This window comes from Carettochelys insculpta, chromosome 8 (genome assembly GCF_033958435.1).
Source record: "Carettochelys insculpta isolate YL-2023 chromosome 8, ASM3395843v1, whole genome shotgun sequence".
In the NCBI taxonomy this organism is placed as follows: Eukaryota; Metazoa; Chordata; order Testudines; family Carettochelyidae; genus Carettochelys; species Carettochelys insculpta.
Genome location: NC_134144.1, coordinates 45,126,544 through 45,154,168, shown reverse-complemented (window position 1 = coordinate 45,154,168; position 27,625 = coordinate 45,126,544). Strand labels below are relative to the sequence as shown.

Sequence of the window (27,625 nt, the reverse complement as noted above, 5' to 3'; positions counted from 1 at the left end):
TTAAAAGCTCAGCAGGTCAGCTCTTATAGCCAATCTAGTGTAAAAACAACAGACCCCATTGCTGAGTGAGCTGCCATTGTAGAGAAGCTTTGGGCTGTTATGTGAGAAATCACATGAGCCTGTGAATGACCCCTAGATTTCAAATTGCCTGTGATGGCAAAGACTGAGCATGACAGATCAGTGATGGCAGCCATGAGGACCAGACAGGTCTGATATAATGTGGGCACAAGTTATGATGTGTGTTAAAATACAAGCAGTATAAATAAAGAAGAAAAGTCCCAATGATACCCTAGGAGTTCCTGCATTCTGTCCTTTGTGCCTGCCTGACTGGAGGCACGTGCTGTCTAGTTTACTGACTGGAAAGACGGTAGTATTTAGATAAAAAATCCCTAGTCTCTGCACCAGAAGTCAAGTATGCCTTAGACTGAGCCTCAGCACAGGCAACATATAAAGTTAACAAACATACAAGTCAATCATTCCAGTTTCTAGTTACGGCTCTTCTTTGTTCTTCTGTGATGTGCACGTTTGTATCTGTGGGGCCTGATCCTGTCCCTATGGGACTTTTGCAAGTGGTTTCAACAGCAGCAGGCCCTTTTAGAAAATTCTTTGAAGAATATACTGTCTGGCTTACGAACTCAGGAAATAAATAGCTGTGACTCTCAAACTAAGAGGACAGTGTTATTAATATCAGGTCCATGAGGAGGTGGTGTGAAGCTTTTGCACATGCCAAAACTGGCCTCTGAAAAAATCTGTTCAACACTAACAAACCTGGGGCCACAGTGTGCTAGCTGTGAAGAGGACCAATGGAAACACCCTGTTTTTTAATTTATGCCAGTCCTGCAGTACGGATATGCCAGAGGAAAGCCTGTGGCTGGGTGAGACAGTCCAAATCCCAGGCGCCCAGTGGCATTACTGCTGCAGTTTCTGTCTGTGGGTCTGAACGCAGTCCTTGACACTGAAGAAGATACTTAGTTGTCAAACCCGACTTTCTTCTTCTTCCACTGGTCTGTGAAGACGTGGAATGAATTTCAAAAGCTTTCGGACGCTTCCTCTTCTATTTTTCCGTGGGAGTGTCCCAAAAATATTTGAGTAACTGCCTCCCTCCCACAAGGACGACGTTGATCCATTGCTAGCCACACTGATGCTTCTGTTCCTCCTCAGGGAAGATTTCCTTACTGCCGCTTCACTGTCCCTAGGAAAGAAGCAATCGTCATCTGTGCTTGACTGCCGGCTCAGAGACTCATGAGCGGAATCATCAAACGCACAAGTCTGGTAGAAACTATCCTCGCTATCCACTGTCATTGAGCTCAGCTGGCTTCTGCAGCTGCTTTCGCTGGAGAAGCGGGGTTTAATTGGAAAAGCAGGCCTTGGGGAGGCACAGCAACCAAATAAATTAGATTCCTCCAATTGCAGGGTCTCGAACAGAGAGTTGTCATTCACCTCCCCTAAAAAAAAAAGAAAGCAGCATTAGCCAATGTCAATTACATAAAGATTAGAGCAAGGGAAGTTCATGTTTCAGAGATAAGCTGAACTTCCTGAAATGTCGTGGAGAGATATGTTACTGGTAAGTCATTCCTATGTATTTGACTGGTTGAAGATCGCTGCATGAGGCACGTCATCAGTTTGATTGCATCTCCCCTAGATTTCCCAGCCTGTCTCTGCTCTTCCCTGCTGCCATGGTATCAACTCTTTTTGAGTCAGGCTGAGGGGGAAGAGCCCCATGAATTTATAATACCAAACAACAACACTGATATATGGAGTCCTGTATCCTGCCCCAGGCAGTGGCCCACAGCTGATACTTTAGAGCAGCAGTCAGCAACTTTTCTGAGGTGGAATGCCGAAATTTGACCTTTTGACCTGTATGTACAGTCTGAGTGCTGGTGAGACTTTTTAAAGGCACTAATACTTACAACAGCTTCATTAATAAATAAAGGTACAGAGCTTCACTGTGTAGCTGTGGTTGGTGGCAGGAGGGAGAGCTCTGGCGTGCAGAAGTGGGGCTGGCATGTTCTGGGGGCCAGCGAGCTGATGCGGAGGAACTGGGCAGCCTTGGGGAAGCAGGACCTCCAAACACCTCACTGGAATTAACCTCCTGTCCGAAGGACAGTGGTAGCAATTGGTAAGGTAGCAAGACAGGGCAGAAACGGAAAGCGAGAGGGCTCGGCCCCCATCCCAGCCAGTGGGCTGAGGCAGGGGCAGATGAACTAACAAACCCCTGTCCTGGGGCAGATGGCAAGGTGGGGCAGAGGGCTCAATCCCGATCCCAGGGAGGGAGGATGGAAGGCATAGGGAGTAGATGGGCTCAGTCTCATGTGTGGGGGAGGGGAAGCAGATGGCAGAGCTGGGGAGACAGAAGGGTCAGTCCCCTTCCTCAGACGGCAGAAGGAGCGGATGGCTCATACAAAAGGGGCAGCAGCTTCACTCTGCCCCATCTTTGGTCTGAAGGGCCCAGCCCACTGCGCCTGGAAGTTCCACGCCGCCCCACACCTGCAGCCCAGCCTGCCTGCCCCACCCCTCTGCCAGCCAGCTCAAAGCAGGAGCTTGCATGTCCCCTCCTTCCCACGGTGGCTCTGCTCGCTGTGGGGTGCACCTGTGGGAACAGAGGGGCACCTGAGCATCTCTGTGCCCTAGTTGCATGTGGGGAGGAAGGGCATGGTTGAGCTCCCACCTGGTGTGCCAATGAAAATCAGCTTGTGTGCTGGGGGTTGCTGACCCCTGCTTCAGAGAAAGGTGTATAAGCTGCATACCTATAGCTTCCCCCCGCCCCAATAAACAGAAGGAAGGTTGTTCCCTGGGGAAGAGGGGAGAAAAGCATGTAACCAATGACAACTTCTGATTTCTAGAACTCATACAAACGACCTTGTGTTATGAGCCAGCCAAGGAGACAGGCATCCCCATTCATTACTCCCTGAAACTGTTTTCCCACTTGCCACATTCATTAACATGGAAAAAGAAGGCAAAGGAAATGAGCCGTAAGCAAACAGCTGCTTTTGACCGCACACAGAATTTCTGCAGAAGAAGCTGTGACGGTCGTGAAACGTACTGCGGTTTCCTAACAGGAAATCAAAACTTACCATGCAGCAAGCGTTGTTCCTGTAATTGCAGCGATCGGAACTCCACCCATTTCTCCTGCAAAGTTTGCTGTGAAGGGAAAGAGTGAATGACAATTAGCACTACCTTTCACAATGTAAACTGTATTTAGAGAAATGGTGTATTCAGAAAAACTACAGCTTAGTTTCAGGAAGCAGGTGTTTGCAATGAAGTCTATGTTCGCTTACCAAGCTTTAACACAGCCTGCTTGAAAATTACTAGGTTTCTCCCTGAAACAAGTTATGCTGTAAATTTTTGTTTGACTTTTGCTGGTGCACCTAACACATGCTATATGATGGAGTATCATCTGAATTCTTTTATGCAGATATAACCTCACGAGTCACTGGAAGCCAGGCTCACCTCTCTCCAAAAGAGACTGCAACAGTTCAGAGGCATGGTGTTACAATTACTTAAACCAATGTTTGGTTCTGCACATCCCATAATAGAAGCAAATAGCACCATTGACAAAAGCAATAAATGTACTGCAATAACTATGTCAATCACCGATAAGGACAGTATCAAGTGAAACTTATTTGCCAAACGAGAAGCTAGGAGAGAACTGATCTGCTTATTTGAGATAAGATGATCTGCAGAACTTCCAGAATTGATTGCTGTATTAAAATCACCAGTCGTGCCACTGAGATGCCAACATCATGGGCTGTTGGACACTGTGAGCTGGTTATGAAAAAATGCTCAGCTCCCATTTGGTTACCCAACTGAATGACTAGATTTTTCAAAAAAGCTCAGCAGCTCAGGAGCCTACCTCTGAAAATCGTGTTAAGTGTCCAAGTGGAAGCTGATGTGTCCTGGAAATCTGTGCCCAGTTGGAGATGCTGAGTTCTTGAAAATGTGCTTCTGTTGTTTGTTCTATGATTTGCTATGATGTCTTGCTTTTATGGCTAGCAACTGCATACCCTGTTCAGCCTAATGCCTATAATGGCTGATATGTCTGCTGTTGCTAAAAATGTTTCTTCCCTGATGAATGCTTATCAAGACCAAACTCAAATGCAGCCACATGTTTTAATTAAACCAGTAAAACCTGCAACATCTTGCTTTAAGGTATATGCACTCGGGCCATCTGCAAAGATATAAATGAATTCAGCGCACCTATAAATAGGTAGCTAGGCAATTTCCTCATTTCCCTATGAAGATGCTTGATGGTGAGTACAAATGCAGATAGTTTTGCTAATGCCATGTGTGTGCAGATATTTGTGTGGACTCTTGCCTCTGCAACAGTCCAACTGCAACTGTTGCCTCTCCTCTGCAATGTGTTTCAAGGGCAGTTGTATTAGATTCCCTCTTCCATTCTCAGCTACTAGGGTGTGTCTACATGGGCACAAATCTTCGAAATAGCCATGCTAATGGCCATTTCGAAGATTACTAATGAGGCACTGAATTGAATATTCAGTGCCTCATTAGCATTAGGACGCTTCTGGCTGCGGCGCTTCGATTTCACTGATCGGAATAAGGCGATTTCGAAAGGGGTGGGTCCTTTCGAAAAGGGCCCCCGTGTAGCTGCACCAAGCCACGCGCTTTTGAAAGTGGGGCTTTCGAAGCGCCGCGGCCAGAAGCATCCTAATGCTAATGAGGTGCTGAATATTCAATTCAGCGCCTCATTAGTAATCTTTGAAATATGGCTATTTCGAAGATTTGTGCCTGTGTAGACACAGCCCTGGAGTTGAAACGACATCTGATTTTTTCAGTTGAACCAAAAAAACCTAACTAAATAAAATAAAATGAGTTTTGGGTTAATATGAAAGAGAAATTTTTCAGTTTTTCCTACTGCAGTAAAAAAAACCATGAGGAAAAAAAGTTCTGGAAATGTTAACAGCTGCTGACCAGTGATCCTGAACCTTTGCAAATAGCAATTTTGAGAGGCCTATAATGTGGCCAAATCTGGGGGAATTCTCATGGAAGCAGCAAAAGATGCCTTATCATTGGGTATTTTAATCATCAGCCATCAGAGGGCTAGCCATCCTCTAAATTAAGACTTCTGGCACCTACATGAACTATGCACTCATTTGTTTGGTCTCTCAGATAAACAATGTGCATCTGACTGATGCTGTCAAGATGCTAGCTAGACCTGTGTGTTGGCCCAAAGGGTGCGGACGTGTCTTGAGGACGATATATTTCCATGTTCAGTCCTTAGTACTGAACAAATAACCTTTTTGCTAAAGTGGCAAGTTATGTCAAAAATCAAAGCAATTTTTAAGCTCTAAATGTGTGCTGGCCTGCTGACGGGGGGAGGGGAGAAAAGGGGGGCAGTTGCCCCAGGATCCAGCAATTTAAAAAGACCAGGAGCTCCCAGCCACCTCAAACATCTGGAGCCCCAGGCCCTTTAAATCACTGCTGGAGCACTGCAGGTGGCTCTTTGGTCTGCCTGGGGAGGCGGGAGTGCAGGCTGGCGCTTTCCAGGCAGTGCTGAGGGCTAGGCGTCAGGGGCACACCATGATTGAGGAGGTAGTGAGGGCTGGCTGCCCCCCGTCCTGCCCCTCCTGCCCAAGGCCCAGCCCCTCTGGGGCACAGAGCAGGGCCCTCCCCTCACCTTGCTCATGGGCCCAGTAAGGCTCTCAGCCCCAGTGAATGTGCTGATTGTTAGCAATGTCATTGTAGCTGCTTTGGTTCTGGAATATTAGAGAGACAAGCTGGGGGAGATGATAAACCATACAGCCTTGCCCTCTTGATTTCTCTAATTCTATTGGCAATTACACTTCAGAGAGTGATCTCTCAAAAAAAAGTGGGTTACCATTATAACCACATAGATACGAAAAGAGTGGGCGCAGTCCTGTGCTCTCAATTCTTCGATGAGTGACATCTATCTCATAAGGTGGTGGTTTTGCACTTCTTGGAAATTATATTTGTTAAATTAACTCTCTCCTAGAAAACAGGGCCCACAGGTAGAGATGCAGAAATTTGGCTTTGTCAATGACTTCGCTTACAGATCCTGAAGTCTCTGATGTGGGTCTCACAGGATATTGCCAGCCCTGCCAGCAACATTATGGGACTTTACAATGCGGTCTGCTCTGCAGCAAAGGGGTCAGCCATTTTGGAAGATGATGACTGCTTTAACTGAATTGTGAATGAGGCCAGAAAGAAGGGGATATGGTTAGATTCCCAATCTCGAATGTGAAAGGCGAGAGGTAAATGTCATATTGAAGAAATTCACTTAGGATATGTCTATACTATGAAATAAATTCAAATTTATTGAAGCTGACTTTTTAACCACTAGATTTTATAAAGTCAAAGATGAGCGTCCACACATGTCCAGAAAGTTGTAATAGTGTGTCTATGGGGCCTTAGCTAGGTTCGAATGTGTCTGCAATGCATTATGCATGCCTATCCCACAGTGCCTGCAGACAGAAAACCAGCACACACTGGTGTGACTGCATCTGTTTGGAGTTCTAGGATGACCAGCAGTGACTGCAGCACTTCCACATGCACAAATCCACTTTCATGGAACTTTGTGATTCGCTGCCCACCACCACCCTGAGGCACTGTGATACCAAAATGACACCTGCTTTGACATTTCACAGGTGAGTGACAATTGCTCTGTGGAAGTTTGCAATGTCCTACAGCAACTAGTCAGTGGGAAATTAATTCAGCATGGGCAAATCTACAATGGGAGCTCTGGCGATCCAGGTAGCCAAGGCAATTGATGCCTGTCTGCTGCGGAAGACAGAGTCTGGCAAATGTGCAGGACTTAGTGGACAGCTTTGCTGCAATGGAGTTTCCTAATTGTGGTGGAGCGATAGAGGAAATGCACTTCCCCATCCTGGCCCCAGACAACCTGGTCTCAGAGCACATAAACTGCACGGGATACTCCTCCATGGTGTTGCAGGTGTTGGTGGATCACCAACATCTACAGGGGATGATCAGAAAAGATGCATGATGCACACATCTTTAGAAACTCAGCTCTGTAGAGAAAGGTCCAGGATGGGATTTTCTTCCCAGACCAGAAGATCAGGATTGGTGACCTGAAGAAGCCCATAGTGATCTTGGGCGACCTGCCTACCCCTCTGCTCCCTTGGCTCGTGAAGCCATACGCAAGCACCCCGGAACACAGCAAAGAGCATTTCAATTACAGGCTGGGCAATTGCAGAATAGCAGGGAGGATGCGCCTTTTGCTGTTTAAAACTCAGATTCAGGCTCCTTTTGAGCTGTTTGGACCTTTGCAAAGCCAACATCCCCGCTGTGGTGTCAGTATGCTGTATTCTCCGTAATATTTGTGAATCAAAGTGGGAAAGTTTCATGCCAGTCTGGGTGGCAGAAGCAGATGCCCCGGGCAGTATTTATGAACAGCTGGACACAAGGGTAATCAGCAATCCACAGACAGAAGCAATGAAAATCAGGGAGGCTTTGAAATATAGCTTTATGAATGAGCAGACAGCTACATGAATCTGCTGCATTTAACTCTTGTGATACCACCCCCACAATGATGTGTACACTTGACCTTTATTAAAGCACCTCCAACTGCACCCCACCCCATGTGAACCAAAAAATGACACTGTGGTTTTCACAACATTTTATTTAGGGGTTAAGGGGTAGAAAAAGAAGGGAATCCTGGCATCACATGTGGGGGAATGTGAGACTTTTGCAGTATGGAGAAGTCCTGGGGGTGGACTGTGAGACTATTCTTGCCCTCCCCTGCCACCCCATGTTCAGGGCTCATGATGAGGGGACGTTGGACACCATCAAGGAGCAGTCTGGCAACAGGGTTTGGAGAAAGGATAACTGTGAGTTCTGCAGTGGGTGGCCCTCTGCAATTCCATAATGGACCACAGGATGTTGGTGTGCTCCTTGATAACCATCAGCAGCTCTGCCAAGTCCTTGCTCCTGCACTAGAGCATGCTTTGCTGCCACTGCTGGGTCCACTTTCTGTCAGCCATGGCTTAGACTCACGCCCTCTGTGTGTCTTGCAGCTGCTGCAGGATGAGGTCCTGCTTTGTTCTTTTCTTCCTGTCACCCCAAGTCATGCTGGCTGTTGAAGACAGTCAAGGTCAAGATTTAGATACAGTTTTTCAATATGAAAAAACACACTGACCCATACAGTGAATTGGTCTCTGTTGGATAATGACTGCAACATTTATTTTCCAAGGCACTTTGGCGTCTTAAGGATGACAATGAATCAACCTCTGAAGAACAGAAGCTATGACTTCTCCAGACTATTTCATTGTGGACATGGCAAAATCCTAGCACTTAAGGGGGTAGCGGGGTGCAGTTGAAACAAAGCCCTATAAAATTGTGAAAGACAGAAAAAAGTTTTCTTGAGATATCCTCCTAAATCGTGTGCAGCGAAAAAGCCATTTAAAGAAGGGAAAGCCAGCACTAGACATGCTGGAGTCCAGGAAGCAGGGGCTGCACACCCCAGCAGCTGTGTGACGGGGGCAGGGAGTGTGGGCACATCAATTCTGTAAAATGTACTGCACAGGAAAAAACTTTCTTGGTACTCCTCATAAATCCATCATAGCTGTGTGGTTGCGGTGAGAAACTGGGGAGGGGACAGGGCCAAGAGAGCCTACCAGCCACATGAAGTGGGGAGATGCAGAGCCTGCCAGCCGCATGGTGCAGCAGGGCAGTCCTGGGCAATTGAAATGGCCAGGGAGCAGTGTGATAATATTAAAGGACAAACCTTAAAAAAACCTTCCCCTGCTTTTTCTAGGTTGCAAAAAGAGACATCAGTCTCCAAAGAATAACAGAGTGAAAAAGAAAATATGCTCATAATGTGTGAGCACAGGGCTGGAATTTTGCCAGGATGTTGTGCGGTGCCATGATACCAGGATTACTTAATGGTGGCTTGGAGTGGTAAGGTGCGCTGTCATGGAAACTGGAATAAATCACACCTCCCCAAAAACCTGATGTAAAAAATAAAAGAATGCCCGTCTGAGACCTTTATGGAGATCTGAAAAAGTATAAGCTCTTCATCTCTAGAAATATTAATAAGCTGTTCTAGGGGCATAGATCCTCCTTACCCCACCCACAACCCGCTTGTAGCAGTTTAAAAAAATATGCTGAACAGATGTAAACCTCTACCCGAACCCAGACACAACTCACTTGTAGCAGTTTAAAAAATATACTCACCGAAAGAGCCCTTTTCCAGCAGGTGGTGGATTCTGGAGCATCACGTGTCAATGAGGGGACTGGCTCCAGGGTGTGGAAGAGCTCCTGGCTGGCAGGATCAGCTTCCTTGTGCATCTTCTGGCTGGCAGCATCCTCCTTTTCTTCAGCATCTGCCTCTTCTTTTTTGGCTGGAGAGACGATCAGGTCTCCTGAGGAGTCCTTGCTATCCTTAGCTACCATGGTTGTGTCCTTCCCAAGAACTGTGTTGAGCTGCTCATAAAAGCAGCACATTTTGGGAGATGTCCCATACTGCCTGTTAGCTTCTTTCACCTTCTGATCACTCTGCCTAAGCTCCTTGATTTTGACCCAGCATTGCTGAGCATCCTTGGTGCACTCTTTCTCTGTCATGCCCTCGAAAATCTTCCCATACATGCCTGCATTTCTTTTGCTGGCTCACAGTTTGCTCAGATTCATTACTCCCCACTGAAATGAGGTCCTGCTTCTCATTATGGCTCCATGCTGGGGCTCTTCTGAGACCCTGAGAACTCCGATCAGAACTAGAACCCTGAGGATTCATGATGTTTATATGATCACTCCTAAGATGTGCTCCTGAGGTGTGCTATCCATGCTGGTCAGAAAGAAAATTAATTCATAATCCTGGGCTTCCTGTTACCTACTTCCCGTGCACCTGGAGAGCAGCAGAGGTGAAAGCAGCCAGAACAGAAACCTATGGGGCATTGTGGGATACCTCTGGGATATCTCTGGAGGCCAATAAAATCAATTTTAAATTACACTGTTTCCACACTAGCATTAATTCAACCTTTTAAATTCAAACTTAGCATTATACGATCCTGGGAGGGGTGGGGTGAGAAAGTCAACCATAACACCCCTTAAAATCAACCTAAAGGTATTTGCAGTGAAGACAGTCACATTGCAAAATCAAGCTAAGTGCCTTAAAATCAACTTTATGCTGTAGCGTAGACATAGTCTTAGCAAGGCCGGAGTTCAGCTGCTAACAATCAGGTTAGGCATATTTTAAATCCTTCATCGTAAGTAGCTCTGTTCTACCTGCTGTGTGTTCAATCAAAATTTATATGGTTATACTGCAAAGCACAGTAACTTTATTATGTTTTTCTTAGGCTCAAAAGCTTTTCAAAGCTTTTATCTGAGAGAGAAAGAAATCAATTGTCTGATCATGTATTCCAACCTGTACAACCAATACTAATGAGACCTGTAGCAGCACCAGTGACTGCCAACATAATAATCAACTACCAGAGTCTCATTAAATCCCAGTAATGAAATGTCTGGCTCCATGATGGCTTATTTCTACTTCTTTCTGGACTACATGGCAATGGCTCTTTCCACACTTTGCTGATTTACTCAAAGTTTGGGCTGCCAGTCCAACATCAGGGTCATTTAGAGGTCAAACTCAGTGGTAGCCCCATGCATTGTTTGCAGCATATCCGGGCATGCGTAGTTCCCCTACCTCCCTAAATCTCCTAAACTGAGGGTCAGGGCAGAACGTGGTATATTGCATAAAATCAGCACTATATATAAAGAGGCTTAGCCTCAGAATCAGGATTGCAAAGGAGCACTGGGTAAATATTATTATTAGACTAGCTGCATTACAGTAGCACCCAGGGGTCTCAAAGGAAAGTGAGAGACAGTCTCAACCTTTAGAAAGATGACAAAGGAGAAATAGAGGCATGGAGACTTTGCCCAAGGATACATAGCAAGCCAGTGTCAGAGCAGAGAACAGAGCCTAGGTCTTCTGACTTCCAGTCCAGTATCCCATCCACTAGCCCATCCTGCTCTGAGAAACCCAAAGCAAACCCATTTTTGCTGTAATTCTTCAGGAAGTTGGATGTATTTTAATAATTTTAAACAGGCACTTTCTACTTACCATTTCTGGGATATTTTAAAAATGTAAATGACTGAAACTAATCTGTTTAAATTACATACACTTTAAAAGCTAAGTGCTTCCTTTGTAATAAGAGAGTAAGTGGGCACCATCTGCTCTCAGTTACGGGAGTGTAGATCTGGAGTGTCTCCCCTGCAGAGAATGGGTCAGATTCTGCTCTCAACTGCACCATTGTCAGCTACAGATATGCTGCCACTAGTGAATAGCTTGACTACACCAGAAATGTATGTAAATGGATCAACGTGATGGCTTGTACATGTAGGGTATGTCTACATTGCAATTAAAAATCTGCCTCTTGCCTGTGTCAGCTGACTTTGGCTGTCCAGGCTTCGGCTGTAGGGCTGTTTAATTGTGGTGAAAACACTCTGGTCCAAGCTGCAACCTGAGCTCCCACCCTCACAGGGTCAGCCAACTCCAGGGCAGCTGGCATGACCACATCTGACTCAGATGGATTTGGATATTCTCACGCTGGATTAAGTCTAATGCGCTTTAAAGTGCCACATTCTTGTGATGGCAGGTTTGGCAATATGTTTCAATGAGAAAAGAATCTCTTTCATCTCCAGAGCATCACAGTTCTGAAGAGCCCTGTGGCCTTTAGATACGAAATGACAGCAAAGCCAGATGGTTGACACTGGAGCAGCAGAAGGGCACTGAGGGGGTTCAAGGGTCCTACACCTAAAGGGTGGTTTCAAAAATAGGTGATATCTATGCGTGCGCACTTGCATGTACATGCTCAGGGGAGCTGGCAGACCTGCTGGGCCCCCAGGCAAGGTGTGCACCTGGGGGGCTCCATGCTCCCTGAAGGTGTGCTCCTGTGCCCCGCCCCAGCCCTCCATGCCATTGGGCGTATGTTGTCTGGGGCTTTACAGTGCTCTGCATGGCACTCTGGCAGCGATTTAAAGGGCCTGGGGCATCAGCCACTGCCGTTGTCACAGTAGCAGTGGCAGAGGACGGGAGCTCAGTGCCCTTTTGTATCACCGGGCCCTAGGCCTGTATCACCTCCCCCACCAGCAGGCCTGGGCATGCTTAAGTTCATCATGAGAGGGGTCTTCTATTCTGATTTTTGGTGAATATTTTTAAACAATGCATGAATTCCATGGCTTGGTACAAAAGTGTTGGTGGTATTGACTCACTACAGACCAAATTAAAAACCCTACCAACTCTGTTAAAAGGACTGACTTGAAGTCTGTGTCATAAGACCTAGCACTTGTTTCATGACTGACACTAGCACAGCAGAGATTATTATAGGTAATAAGGGATTGAAGTAATTCTATCTTCTAGGTTGGGTTCAGCAACCTGCGGCTCCAGAGCTGCATGCAGCTCTTTAAGGAGCCACTTGCAGCTCCCAGGACTGCCGTCGCTGACTCCACTTGCAGCTCTGGAGGCTGCTGCTGCTTAAACAATGCCTGCAGTTAAAAGGGAATTTAGTTGTTTTCTTTAAGCAGCGGCAGCCTCCAGAGCCATGGAGCCGTCAGCTGTGGCAGGGGGTAGCCAGCAGGGCAGGGAGCCCCGGAAGAGGAAGCCAGGGCAAGGTCAGCCTGAAGGAGATCTGTGGGGGTAGGGATAGCCAAGCCTGCCTTGCAGGAGCTGAGCAGCTGCATGGAGAAGCAGGTGGCGGGAGGAACAGCAGCAGCATGCAGAGCTCCACGGTTGAGCCAGGTAAATCCTGGGTTTGGGGCTGACAGGGGTGAAACCTGGTGGTGGAATGGTGGTTTGGAGTTCAGAGGGGTTAAACCTGGAGACGGGGGGGCGGTTTGGGGCTGAAAGGGTTAAGCCTGAAGATGGGGAGTGGGTTTGTGGGATGGGGGTAAATCTGGGGGAAAGGGGTAACAACTTTCTAACTGGTAAAAATCATCATGTGCACTGTTCTTACAATAGGGGTTACAAAAAGTGCAGCTGGACTTGATTTATTACTTTTATGTATCTATTAACGACTGTTTCGTATTCGCATGCATTGTGGCTCTTGAAGGGTTGATTTTGTAACTGAAGTTGAAAAGATGGCTCTTCTCGCTGTTTCAGTTGCAGACCCTGGTCTAGGTGCATAGATGGCCCTAATCATGATAGTATTTGAGCACCTTCCAAAGGCCTTGTGAGGTAGGGAAGTGCTATTATCCCCATTTTTCAGCTAGGCACTCAAGACAGTGATTAAATGACTTGTCCAAGGCACACAGGATGTTTGTGGCAAAGCAGAGCACTGAACCCCAATTCTCCAAGTGGTGGCCTACTGCCCCAATCGCAGTACAATCCTTCCTCTCCATCAGTCTTGAAATCATCATACATCAGCTTTGGGCTATCCTGAATCAGCAAATGTCCCTTAAATCTACTCCTCACATATATGACATATGAACAATACCCCAAGCAAGATGACCTTAAGTAGACAATGACATGAAGGCCTGGAGTATTCCAGGGTTCCATTGGTGGAGAAGCACTCTTTCCACAAAAAGGTCCTCTGGGCATCCTGGCTAGCAGTGGAACTAGCCAGGTCAAAGACACAGGTAATGAACTATGAGAAGTCCTGAGGCACTTTATAGACTGAGAGATTTGTCTTTGCATATACAGACTAACATGGCTAACTCTCTGGTACAGGTCATGAACTAGGCTCTCAGAACTGGAGGCAGGAAGGTTGGATGCATTTTGGGAGGGCAAAACACAATGTTGAATTTGCATTGCCTCTTCTGCAGGTAAATACATGACCTCAGTTTTTACGAAGTCAATCTGGCACCTTTACACACAACAAATTGATATGAGACCTACTGCATTTGAAAGCCACACACTAAATTACCTTCAGTAACTGTAGCTTGGTTTCGAGTTCCATTCTCCTGGCTATACTGGCTCCATTAATGGTCTCTAACCTGTAAAGGACAAAGGTTTTCATGACCAAAATGTACAAAGACTATTTATGTATGGGTGGTGTTACGTTATTACTAATAGTTAATATTTGCACTGCACTAACATGCAGAGCAGCCAATAGGACCATTAGATACTCTAGAGAGCTCACTATCTAAAAAGCAAATGGACTATAGAGGGCTGGGGAGGGAAATGCAGCTAAGATGTATTAGCACTCTTGAATCAGCTATCCTAAGGAGTGATGCATTTCCTGTGTTACAGAGGAGGCCGGCCACTCTGGAATTTCCGAACACAAGAGTGGAGAGAAGCAGGAGAGAGTGAAGAGAAAGTACCGAGCCAACACCCAAAGAATGGCATATATAGCAAAGGGGGATCATAGGGCCATTTGGGACATGGAAGTAGGTGTAACACTCTTGACCACTTGGTGTTCCTATATGTTTTATATCAACATCCAGCAAAAGAACTAACCCTACTTACTAAAAAGATCAAATATGTGAGTATAAGATTGAGAAGGTCTTGTAATAGCCTAGGTGTTCATCCAATCCATCATCATTCCATACCTGTCTGCGCTGGTTAGGCCTCAGCTGGAGTAGTGTGTCCAGTTCTGGGCACCGCAGTTCAAGAAAGATGTGGAGAAATTAGAGAGGGTCCAGAAAAGAGTGACAAGAATGATTAAAGGTCTAGAGAACATGACCTATGAGGAAAGGCTGAAAGAATTGTGCTTGTTTAGTTTGGAAAAAAGAAGATTGAGGGGAGACATGATAGCAGTTTTCAGGTATCTAAAAGGGTGTTATAAGGAGGAGGGAGAAAACTTGTTCTTTTTGGTCTCTGAGGTTAGAACAAGAGGCAATGGACTTAAACTGCAGCAAGGGAGGTTTAGGTTGGATATTAGGAAAAAGTTTCTAACTGTCAGGGTAGTCAAACAGTGGAATAAATTGCCAAGGGAGGTTGTGGAATCTCCATCGCTGGAGATATTTAAGAAGAAGTTAGATAGATGTCTATCAGGGATGGTTTAGACAGAACTTGGTCCTGCCATTGGGGCAGGGGGCTGGACTCGATGGCCTCTTGAGGTCCCTTCCAGTCCTAGTATTCTATGATTCTATGATAAATAGCTTTGTGCTGACCCACTGCAGGAACTTGCCTACCCAATATTTAATAGCGTTTGTAAGAGCAAAGTTCTATTCCATTACATTCTGCACGTTAAATGGTATGTACTACCTCTGCACTTCTTGTCCTAAACGGTTGTGTAGTGTGGCTCTGTGATATTGAACTTGCTACTGTGCTCTTGACTAGAGGCAGAGCAGATAAGGATCTTATTTCATCAGCAGAATTTAATTTAATTTTTTTCTTAACACCTGAAACAGCAAATGGAATATCAGGAAAAAAGTAAACATTTCTTCATTGGCTCATAATGTGAAAAGGGATTAAACTAAAATATTTGGGAGTGGAGGAAGAAATACTTATTTACCTTAAATAATTCCCTGAAGATTTTATCAAATCCACAATTTGCTGGTGACTAAAACCTTCCGTGTTCACTCCATTGACATTGGCTAGAATATCACCTGGCAAATTTAAATACAAGTAAAATGAACATCTCAATTACACACCATCCTTTCCACTGTCTGTAAAACAAAAAATAAATGATACAGTAATAAGTGGGAAAAGAAACAAGCAGAGCCACAAATCATAGGAAAACATCATTAGTTACCTGTTTGCAGGCCTGAAAGATGGGCAGGACTTTCTTCTTCTATTTTGCAGACATACGTACATATTTCCAGGGAGCAAGCGTTTTCATGTTGTAATCTACGAGTCTATAAATACCAAATTGACTATGTTACCAATATTAAAACCTTTAAATCAATAAAATCAATTTAAAAGCTTTAACACTGTGTTACAGCCTGATCAGTGTACAGTAAGTGTTCACCCTATTTTCAGTGTTTCTTATTTTTATTACATATTCCATAAAGATTTATTATTTTTTTATCACCATGAATGAGAAATCAGGAAGCCTGGGACTATAGGAATAGGATATTTCTTTCTCAGGAGAAAAATGTGTTCAGATAGAAAAAGACTTGATAAGTTATAGTTGTTTATTTTATTTACAATATGTACCATTCCTACCCAACATAGTTTTAAACAAATATAGATATTAAACAGCAAAAGGAAGAGTTTAAGTCTATGTACACTCTAACTGTAGACCAGAAACACTTTCTGGCTCTAGCTAAACTGGACATACATTATCTTCTTGTTTACACAACAGCAAGCTAACATGTGCAGGATTCAGTTATAACGCGGTGAAGTCTGACAAAGCCTGGAAACTTGGTTTTAAAAAGTTAGGACCCATCTATGCTATTATCTTTGAAATGTCATTTTAGCCATCAGGGAACACCAAATGGGACAAGAGGCTGTATTTGAGATGAGTGAGAAGCGAAGAAAATTGAACCTGCTTTTGTCTAAGTCATTTTTAGGCTGTAAAAGCTCTGAATCCCAAAGCATAATGCTGTGTCCACGCCTCTCCCAAAAAGAGAATAGTGGTCTCTATTTTTGCTTGAAATGAGTATTTATTAACTAATGCTAAGAAAACATATCAAGCAATGCCTATCACATGTACTTAGAAAAATAACTAGACAGGTCCTGTAAAAGTAAATACCTATTTAAAATATGTTATCTAGGAAAGACATAAGAAATAAACAATGCTTTTGGTTGACAGTTAATGTCAATATTTAATGACATATTCCTACCACAATTCAGGACAGGAACTGTGGAGCTTATTAACAGTGAAACAATACCAACATCACCCCTCACAATGATTACATCCACTTCAGGGGAAAAGTTGACTGGGAAATCCTTAAACATCACATCCACTAGGATCTCTCCACTGCCAAGAGGACAACCATACAGTACCTGAAATCTAATCTCCAGAGACTGGTGCAATTACCAGAAAAAGGGGGCCATTGTAATCCTCAACTTTGATGACATCATCAATTAGTCCAATTTACAGCTCTCCAGCATCACCTACTACATAGAACTCAATCACCCCCATACCACAATTTACAGGACCTTAAGGATATCATCAAATCCTTTCCCAAAGAACTCCAAGACAAACCCTAGAAACTCATTCCCCACCAGCACATTCCAAGGACCTCCTATTCTTCCCAACATACACAAAATGCAGGCTAAGTCATCCTATCTCATCACAGTACCCTTACAGAAGGAATATCAGGACTCTTAGGAAACCATCTTCAAACTCCTCACCACACAAAGGGCACAACTGACTTCCTTCACAAACTCCACAGCATCAACATCCTTCATCACAAAAAAGCAGTCCAGTAGCACTTTAACAAAATAATTTTATTAGGTGATGAGCTTTTGTGGGACAGACCCACTTCTTCAGACCATAGTCATACCAGAACAGACTCAATATTTCAGGCACAGAGAATGAAAAATAGTAAACAAGGTTGACAAATCAGAAAAATATTATCAAGGTGAGCAAATCGGAGAGTAGAGGGGCAGAAGGTGAGGGGGAGAGTCAAGAATTAGATTAAGCCAAGTATGCAAAACAGCCCCTGTAATTCCCATCCTGGTTCAAACCACACGTTCATGTGTCAAATTTGAATATAAAAGAGAGTTCAGCAACCTCTCTTTCCAACCTGTTGTGAAAATTCCTCTTCAGTAAGATGCAAACCTTCAGGTCATTAACAGAATGTCCCACTCCATTAAAATGTTGGCTGACTGGTTTGTGGATCAGGAATGTTTTTATGTCTGTTTTGTGCCCATTAATTCTTTGTCTAAGAGAGCATGCCTTAAATATTGAGTCTGCTCTGGTATGGCTATGATCTGAAGAAGTGGGCCTGTCCCACGAAAGCTCACCTAATAAATGATTTTGTTGGTCTTTAAAGTGCTACTGGGCTGCTTTTTGGTTTTCATAGTATATAGACTAGCATGGCTTTCTGTCTGTTACCATCCTTCAGTACAATATCCGTGACAACATGGATGTCACTTCCCTATACACCAGCATCTCTTACATTGTTGGCATGATTGCCTGCTTCAAAATATTTACAAGATAATGGTCTGTTCTCAGATATCCACCCCAAAGACATCACTACATTCATCAATTTCATCCTTCCCCATAACAATTTTACATTTAACACCACTTTGGCCAACCATGGTAACAGTCAAAGATACTAAGATGTCTGCCTGAGATGCCAATGTTTTCATCTGCCACCTTGAAGAATTTCTGGAGAAATGAACCACAGAACCAGTGATAAACCTGAAATATATCAGTGGTATTTTCATCCTTTCAAAGGCCTGTTTAAACTTCCTGCCATCCACTAAACTCTCTCTGGAACACTCCCACACTAACATTGATTTTCTGCACCACCACCAGCTTCAACAATGGAGTCCTACAGACAACCATACACGAGAAATCCACAGATCACCACTCCTAACATCATAGATCTAGTAAGCAACTCAAACACACTCAGACATCTTATCTACAGACAGATACTCAGACCCTACAAAGTATGCTCTGGGAAGAAAGCCTGGGATACATACCTTAACATGCTTAAATTTGTCTTCACCAAACAAGGGATACTCCACCAGAGAAGTAGATCACATCATGAAACAGGCCACACAAATACCCCAAGAGAATCTGCTTAAATACAGAAATAATGCCCCCTTTGACCAGATAACCCTCGTGGTCACCTGCCAAACTACTCTGGATCCCAGTACTCAACCAACTATAACCCATTCACAATGGGGACCTCATCCCTAAAGAAGTATATCCTGAACCTCTACTTCCGGCCCTCAACAACTCTCCCAGCCTTTCCAAGCTCATCATCAGGAGCAATTTTCCCACTCAAAGAAGCATGAGGCTCTGTCAGAACCACCGATGCCAAACCTGCAGACAGCTTTCCCCGGCTGTCAGGAACAACAGCCTTCATAAGACACATTTCAAAATTCATAGGTCTTACGCATGCCTATCACAACATGCGGTGTGCTTCACCAGTGCACTAAATGCCCCCAACAAGATGACAAATGATGCCAGACAAACAATACTTCTTAGATGAACTCACCCGGGAAAATGACAAAATACCTTATCCCATATGGATGGACACATTTCACAAAACAATCACCATATCTGACCTATCACTCCTCAGTTCAAAGGAAACCTGCACAACACTTTCAAAAGACAAGTCTGGGAGCTTAAATTCATGACCACAATAGACACAGAAAATTATGAACTGAACAGAGAGACTGAATTGTCTTATTACAACAATCTGTTTGTAACCTACTAACTCACCTTCTTTCTGGGCTATGACTTCACAAGTGTCAATGGGCCACTTTGTCTTGAAAGGTTCCTTACAATATGTGCTAAACCCTTATATTAAACACACCTAAAGGTGCTGGGGCTCAAGTCCTGACACCCCAGCACAAAGTAAACACTGAAGGGTCTCAAAATACCTCTCCCAAACCTGAAGAAGAGCTCTGTGTGGCAGGAAAGCTTGTCCCTCTCCTCAACAAAAGTTGGTCTTATAAGAGAGAGTATCTCACTCACCTTGTCTCCCTGATAGCGAAATGAAGAGAGCCTACTCAGTTCTGAGTTTCATTACAGACTTAACATCCTTAACAGGTTCACAAATCTTTATAACCACAACATGGATTTAGTGAGCAAATCTGGCATGAGTTTCTAGCAGACTTGGGTTGATTTAAGGAAACCATACAACTCATTGATTCCAACAGGTGCAACTTAACGCATTCAGTAAAGTCCAACACGCCAAGTGAAATGCAGGGGCATTCAGAAGCACACCAATACGTGCCAGTTGACATTTTCCTACCTGCCTGAGTAATATTATCGAGATATTTAGGCTTCAGTCTTGCACTCATTAGTAACCTTTTAGGCATATGCATAGACCTATTACAACAATATCGACTGAAGTAATCAGAGAACAACAGAGTGATGCCATATATGGGAATTACTTCTGGAAATCGTAAAATCTTTTAAATGAACAGAAACTTTCAAGTGTACCAACTGTATTTCTCATGAGACCCCTGAAAATGGCAACAGAGAGATTCATATAGTTATCCTATTCGCAGGTACCTAAGCTCATCAAATAATAAGGAACTAATCACATCCACACAGATTTTCTTTTTTAAGATGCTGACTCGAGCAACACTTACACATTGCAAAGCCTAAGAGTATGTCCACACTGTAGCTAGAGATGTAAGTTCCAGTTCAGGCATTAAAAAACACGGTAGCTCTAATCAAGCTTTCACACTAAATAGGAGCTCAGCTGCAGTGGCAGGACAGAAAAAAAATTCTGAGTACAACAAATCTGAAACTCTGGGTATGTACTGGTAGAAGGGAGTCTCCTGCACTCCTCAATATCGTGGGAGTTTCTCCCATCGACCTGCCTCCGGGAGGACGGCCTGGTAAGTTGATAGCAGATAAGTCGATTCCAGCTATGCAATTGGAACTGCTTATCTACAATCAGCTTTAAGGTCTAGTGTAGACCCGGCCTCTGACCACCACAGCTCTACTTTTATTTTTAGCATGCTTGTTTAATTAGTGCTAGCATGGATGTATCTACCAGAAATGGAGCACCTCACAGCTTCAGCTCCAGTTCAGACATACCCTAAATGACACAAGAGTAGGGCTCTGGGACACGGGCCCAAGGCCCATCAGCTTTAAAAGCCCTCCCACTTTTTACTGGCTGTAAAGGCAAGCAACAGGAGGAGGGGGCAGAGCCTCAGGGAAAAGAGGCACATGGAGGATGGCCATGATTCAGTTGCCTGAGACTCCCACACCTATTACAAGCTTAAGTCTCATGTTCAGAAGTCAGGCTTTTAAGAGCATGTGGCTTAAGGAATGTCAATGGGATTTAGGCTTCCTAAGAGCCTCAATCTATTCTGAAAGAGGGACTTAGGTGTTGCAGTGGCAAGTAGAACATCATCTGCATACCTTTTAAAATCTGGCACTAAAGCCAATCTGTTTCAATATCCTCATATACTGGCTTCTGAGAGACCACGCTTTCAAGTGAGATGCTCACACACAACATGCATTCTGGAAGAACCTATGCCAAGAATCATTATTTTTAATCAGAATGCCACAAATAATGAAACACTCCCCTGTCAATTCATACAAAAGCACTGTAATTGACTCGGTTATCTTCGCTTCTAAAAGCTCTCCACTATTCCTGACTCAAATTCTTACACACTCATTAGTCACAGAACTAAATCAGAAAAAGCAATGCTTCTAATAAAATAATACTTTCAGCCAAATCTATGTGCACAAATATGGAAAATGCTTCAAAGACGCACAACAACAGTACTGTAAATAAATGGGTGGCTTCATTTCTATGTATTGCAAGTGGGGAACCAACTCCTTATCTCCTGAAAGAAGCTTAAATGCCAGAAGCTCCTTGAGAACATTCCTAAATGTACTACATATATATATATACTTATTTATCTCACATCATTGGCATCCATAATGTATTTTAAAGCTACAACCATGCTAACTATAGGTCAGTAAGCAAAATGATAAATGGACATCAGTATATAAACAGAGTACCAATGTGTGTGTATAGAATGGAAAATGCACTATGCAGCAGTGTTCTATAATATTTGCACTGGACAACTTTCCTGAAAATTGCATTAAATTTGTTTTTCTAGCAATCACAGTTAAAGTTATTAGTCAGCTAAAAGAGAAATAGCAAAGATTTATATCTCCCAAAGCACACAAGAAATCTGAAAAGATCTGGTTCTGCAATCCTAGTTTCAAGAGGGTTTAATGATATAAGGATTACCTCTATGAATAAAGGCTGTGAGATCAAGCCCTTAAGTCATTATGGCCATGTCTACACGTGCCCCAAACTTCGAAATGGCCACGCAAATGGCCATTTCAAAGTTTACTAATGAAGCGCTGAAATGCATATTCAGTGCTTCATCAGCATGCGGGAGGCTGCGGCACTTCGAAATTGATGCGCCTCGCGTCTCGTCCCAATGGGGCTCCTTTTCGAAAGGACCCCGCCTACTTCGAAGTCCCCTTATTCCCATCAGCTCATGGCCGTTTGGAGCTGGAGTTTTGTTTGGCCCGTAACAAAGATAGTTCCACCTGCAAATTTTGGATCCAGATTCAGATCTGAATCTCTCTGAAGTTCAGGTGTAACAGTGGTTGATCAGAGGTTTTGGTCTGTTTCCTTTTCTATTTGTCAACCTTTTGAAATCCATCACATTCTCAGTTCCTCACTTCAATTCATCATGAACACAGACATATCATAGTCAGTGACTTACATATTCTATATTCACAGTACTGAAGTCTCACCTCAATTTCAAATCCAAATGTTCCATTATCTTCTTTGACAATAGCAAGAAGCCGTCTGCAAGAAGAATACATAAATCTGCATATAAACAACACAACATCCTGTTGTGGGGTGTTATTCATTACTAAGAAATGCAAAATGCTTCTATTTATCCAACTGTGACGTACCAGCCCTATCAACAGTCTGGATTTATGCCATGCATATCTACAGTCCTAAATCTGAGGAGCCCTTCCGCTTGGGATTCAAATTACTTCTTAAACCCACCTGCTCTACACTGCTTGCCAGCTATGTATAAATGAATCACAATTCTCTGCCTGGAATCAGCACTGTACCTACTCTTGCTGTCGGATGGTACACTCTGCAGTGATTCATTTTCTGTTTTGTGCTACTACTGTCCACACACTCACAGTCAAATGTAAAGCAGAGCAATTATTACCCTAAAACCCAAATCTCTTTACCTTTGTGGTCCAGAAGAGTCACCGAAGGAACTTGACCTGGTTAAAGCAAGCTGGAAACAGAAATTCAAGTTTGCTATTGTCAATAAGGCCATACAGTGAATAAAATCAACAAGTTAATAGCAGACTACACCATAGAGACAATTCCCATAACCTTTATGTCTTAGTTAATTTCTATTCCCAAGAGAATTGTTTTGGCAAAGTTGCTGTCTCCTGAGCATTGTGTGGAAAGAGCTGGTGTGGGGGAGAGGAACAGAAGAAAGTGACCCCTGTTGGAGTGCTTGCACCACTTTGCCAGTGCATATAACTGCGAAAGGTACTCTCTTGTTGTCACAACAAATTATAAAGTATACTTCCACTCCCACAACCCAGGCACTCCACACCCTCTGGGAGGACAGAACCGCTGCCTAATCTCCCTTGGTGTTCACCCTGGTGTAGGAGCAGGTGCAGAGTGCTCAGGGCATGTAGTGAGGCAGAGCATCTCACATGCACTCTCTCCAGCCATTGCTGGATGCTTCTGGAACACCACAGACAGCACGTAGGTGCCTTAGTAGAGGTGAGGAGTTTGCTGCCACTTTGCACCACTGCAACCTCCCTCCAGCAGTGCTCATCTTAGGGGGGCTATATTTTAGGTGATGGCTGAAAATGCCAATAGAAGCCTCACATGTCCTGGGCCAGAGGAGACAAAAAGGCTATGATACAGAGCAGGGTTTCATAAACTTTTTGAGACCATGGAACACCAAACAATATTTTTATGCAGAACACCGATTAAACTGTTCTTCAAAAAAAAAAAAATGGTCAGACAAAAAAACCAAAAACAGACAGCAACATATCCATCAAAATCAAAATGAAGTAATTTCATCAGGCATCAGAGCAGCAAGGAAGTAACATTGTAACTGGTTTTAAAGAGACAATAGAGTCTTATTGTGAAATTTTGAATTACTTTTCCAAACGCTCGTGGCACACCTGCGAGTTGATCATGGAACACCGGCGTTCTGCGGAACATAGTTTCAGAAACACCGACCTACACTTCCCATTAAAGGCCTTGCTCCCACCATTCAATGGTTGGCACTTGGGAGGTCTGTTCTTCATGTATGGATTCAACAGCAAGGGTCAGTATTCTCCATGGATCTGTTATAAACAAAAGCCCTCTAATTCTTCCACTCCATTCCCAGTCTCTGCACTATTTCCAAATGGAACAATGAGAGAAGAGGCATGTTCTTGGAAGTTTAGAAGATTGCATAGTGCTAAACCACTCAATAACAGAGGCATTTTTGACACTACCTCCACTCAGAAATAAATACACAGGGGCAAGTGGAAGTAAATTAGACAGAAGAAAAAGGACATTTCACTCCACCACAGTACTGGCAGTTTCATTGTTTGGGACATTTTAAACTGGAAAAGGCAATTGGCAGCACTCTGTAGGGAAAGCCTGGCCCTGATCAGGCAACTGAAGTACATCCTATGCTTCTATAACCTCGTAGCAGTATGTTGTGGAACATTCAGGTGGGAGGACCGACACTTTACTCTGCATTCGTATAATTGAATCTGTCTGCAGTGCACTATGGAACACATACAAGATGATCACAGTCTGAGATGTTGTATGTTGCAACACCTACTCTCTGCACTAAGGCACAATCTAAGCCTACATGTGGTCAGAAACCCACGGGCCACAGACATGCCATCTTACTTCTAGGGGGCTGTAGGTGTATCATAAATGTACTGTTGGGAGGTATATAATGTGCATGAATCACCCACTTGGCAGCTCCACAGAATTCAGTTTGAAACCTGAGGCATTTCAAGGCCAGTAAGGGGTAGGGGCAGCACTGCATTCAGGGATGGCAAAACAGGGCAACCAACTTCCAGAGCATGTTGAACTACTGCGGCACTAAGTTCTTATTTCCTTCTCCTCCGAGCGGAGGGACGGAGAAGAGAGGGGTGCTGACAATATTTTCCATCCTGTTCAGTAAAATGGGTAGGGCTGCTCCTGGGCATAGTGCTAACGGTCTATTTTAATAGCACTGCAACTTTACACCTCCATGACTCCTTCCAGCAGAGGGCCTAAGAGCATTTTATAAACTTTAATACTTAATATATTTCTTGTATAATATAAAGTATACAAGTATTGTATACAATACTGTATATTAAGTATATGCAATACAATATATATATTGTTAATACTTAACACCCTGTGAAAGGAAGAGCACCGTGTGAGCTCTGAAGTGCCTTTCCCTCTCACTGACACAAGCTGGTCCACTAAAAAGGGGATGTTACCTCACCCTGTGAGGAACCCAAGTTGAAGGAACAAGTTTTACAAATGGGGACACTGAGGCAGGAATAATTAATTGACCAAGCTCACATGAGAACCATCTGACCCAACAGTAGGACTCAAATCATTTGAACTCCCACTTTTGTGTATTTACTGCAAAGCCACTCATCTCTTCCAGTATTCATCCATGAGTAGCCAAATGGGTCTTTTACCTTCTCCAGTGACACCAATGGGATTTACATGCACATCAAAACTGTGTCAACAGCTGCAGTCCTCTTTCGAAAGTCATGCTAATGAAGGTAATCAAAAATGCAAATAAGGCACTGTTTTGCATATGTGGTGCCTCATTTGCATATTCTCCTTTCAAAAGAAAAAAGCAGTGTAGACAGGTTCTTTTGAAGATGGGTTCACTTTCAAAAGAGCCCTTTCTTTCTATTTTGTTTCAGGAAGAAGGGTTCTTTCGAAGACAAGGTTTACTTTCAAAAGAGCCCCATCTACGCTGCTTTTTTCCTTTCGAAAGAAGCTCTTCCAAAAGAATATGCCAATGAGGTGTCAGATATGTAAATCAGTGCCTCCTTTGCATTTTCGATTTCCTTCATTGGCATGCCTCTTTCAAAAGAGGAATCCAAGTGTAAACACAGCTCAAGGGAACAGATCATCCGATGTTTCAGCCTAACTCAGTTATCACTAAAGTCACATTTCCCTCTTTTTCACTTGAAGTAGTTAGGCCAATACCGAGCATGTTTGAAAACCCCACTTCAGGAGTATTATGTCCACACAGTAGTACTTCAGGGGTGTTGTGATAACACAGGAAATGCTGATGTACTAATGCTAATTTCAGCATTTCTAAAAGCAGATCCAAGTTATTGGGGTGATTAAATCCCTACGTGTGAGCAGGTCTGAGTGTCCATGGGACAGAGCACAGCATTACAAGAATACTCTTACCAGTGTGCATGGGGGCTTATAACAGTGCACGTGAATTCACGATGCTAGAAAACTAAAACTTGCTATTACAGAGAGATAGAAAGGTATTTAAGAAATCAGGAAGGATTCTGAAAAGGACTAACATTAATTTTAAGCAAAAAATTGTTGCCAAGATGTAGATTACAAATGAGGAACTACTGACCTGTACCACTAACATGGCTATGGACTGCGGGTTAATATAATGCAATCTGTAACTCAAGACTTCAGTGACATAAAACTGTGTCCCACAATAAAACAACCTTCTCTGTCCAAAACTTATTTCAGAAGCATGTATTTGTTTTTGGGGAGAAATGTTAGAGGTACTTAGAGTAAACTGTAGGTTGTCTGAGAAAGTTAAATATGGACATAACTCTAAATTGACCTACTTCTCTAAAGTATCCATCAGATCTGTAATTGTTTGCATTGGTGGTTGTCACACAAGGCAAGGGAATTGCGATTTATTTTTAAACATCATTTCTTATTTCACGTCACTACCATTATCATAAATGTTCTCTCTAAATCATGCATAATTGCCATTGAAAACCAGAGGAAACTGTGCCCATCACAAGCAATTGTAGGTGAACAAAGAATCATCAACAGCATTCCACAGAAATATATTAGTCTGCCTCGTTCTGCTTTATCTTCTCCAGAATTGTACAAAAAGAAGAATTAAGCGCACTTATTATCATTATACAAAATGAATACTTAAGTGCACAATCAATATGTACAAATTCTTTGATGAGAATTTGTGTTAATGTGTCTTACGTACTTTCAGTTTAGATTGCTTTACCTCAGATTGTTAGATACAACCTAAGTGCTTATTTGCCAATTCACGGCAATAGCGAGAATAGAAGCTGGGCTTTGTTAAAAGCCAGCTGCTAAAAGAAGAAATACAGAAGAACATTGTGTTGAGAAAAATCAAATCAGAATCACTTCCAGCAATATACTTGAAATCATAGGTGTTGAAGGCAGCTCATGAGGAACCAAAAGCCCAAACATGCCATCATACCAGAGTAAAATAAATTAAACTATCTGAAATATCCAGAAATCAAGAGTCTTCTCAACATAACCATAACATGAAAGCAATGCTTAACACAGCACAGCTGCAAAACAACATCATGGCCTGAGAAGTGTGGCCCAGATGTCCCAATTTTAAAAGGGACAGTCCTGCTATTCAGAGCTTTGTCTTGTACAGGTGTCTATTACCCCTCACTCCCTCTTCTGGTTTTTCCACATTTGATGCGTGGGCACCCTGGTTCCAAGCTGCCCTAGAATTTGAATTCGTCCTGTGCATAAATTCAGTGCAAGAAACTTGTCATATTAGCGTTATGTTTTAAAGGTTTTAATCACAACCCAAGAAACATGCCAAGTCAAATTCCTCCTAGTGTAATTCCACTGAAGGCACTGAAATGAAACCAAGGTTGAAAGTGGCCTGCTACTTTCTACAACCCTTTAAAAATCACATGTGGATGAACTTGTAGCTTACACTTGGAAACTGGCTCTTTGCCAATGTTAAAAATGGAAAACATACCTGTTTGCGTCCTCTGGGTAACGTCCCCATGGTGTTTGCCACAATCTGAAGCCTTCTGTTATCCATTTGGGGACTGCACATTGGTTCCAAGTAAGGTGTGTAACTTGGATTAACACAGCAGCCTGCCAAATTGGCATTGCGGTTTTGCTGAATGAATTTTCTTAAAGACAT

At 43.4% G+C, this 27,625-nt stretch overlaps 1 protein-coding gene across 1 annotated transcript; it reads right to left on the bottom strand.

The window, feature by feature from the left end:
• Positions 1–18: 18 nt before the first annotated feature.
• Positions 19–27,625, bottom strand: CYTIP (cytohesin 1 interacting protein). The gene is made up of 8 exons (XM_075001549.1): positions 27,455–27,625; positions 22,695–22,744; positions 22,239–22,293; positions 15,624–15,726; positions 15,384–15,477; positions 13,851–13,920; positions 3,075–3,141; positions 19–1,445 (listed from the first exon to the last, which is right to left on the bottom strand). The coding sequence occupies exons 1-8, from the start codon at positions 27,623–27,625 to the stop codon at positions 976–978; spliced, it is 1,080 nt and encodes a 359-aa protein (XP_074857650.1). The 3' UTR covers positions 19–975.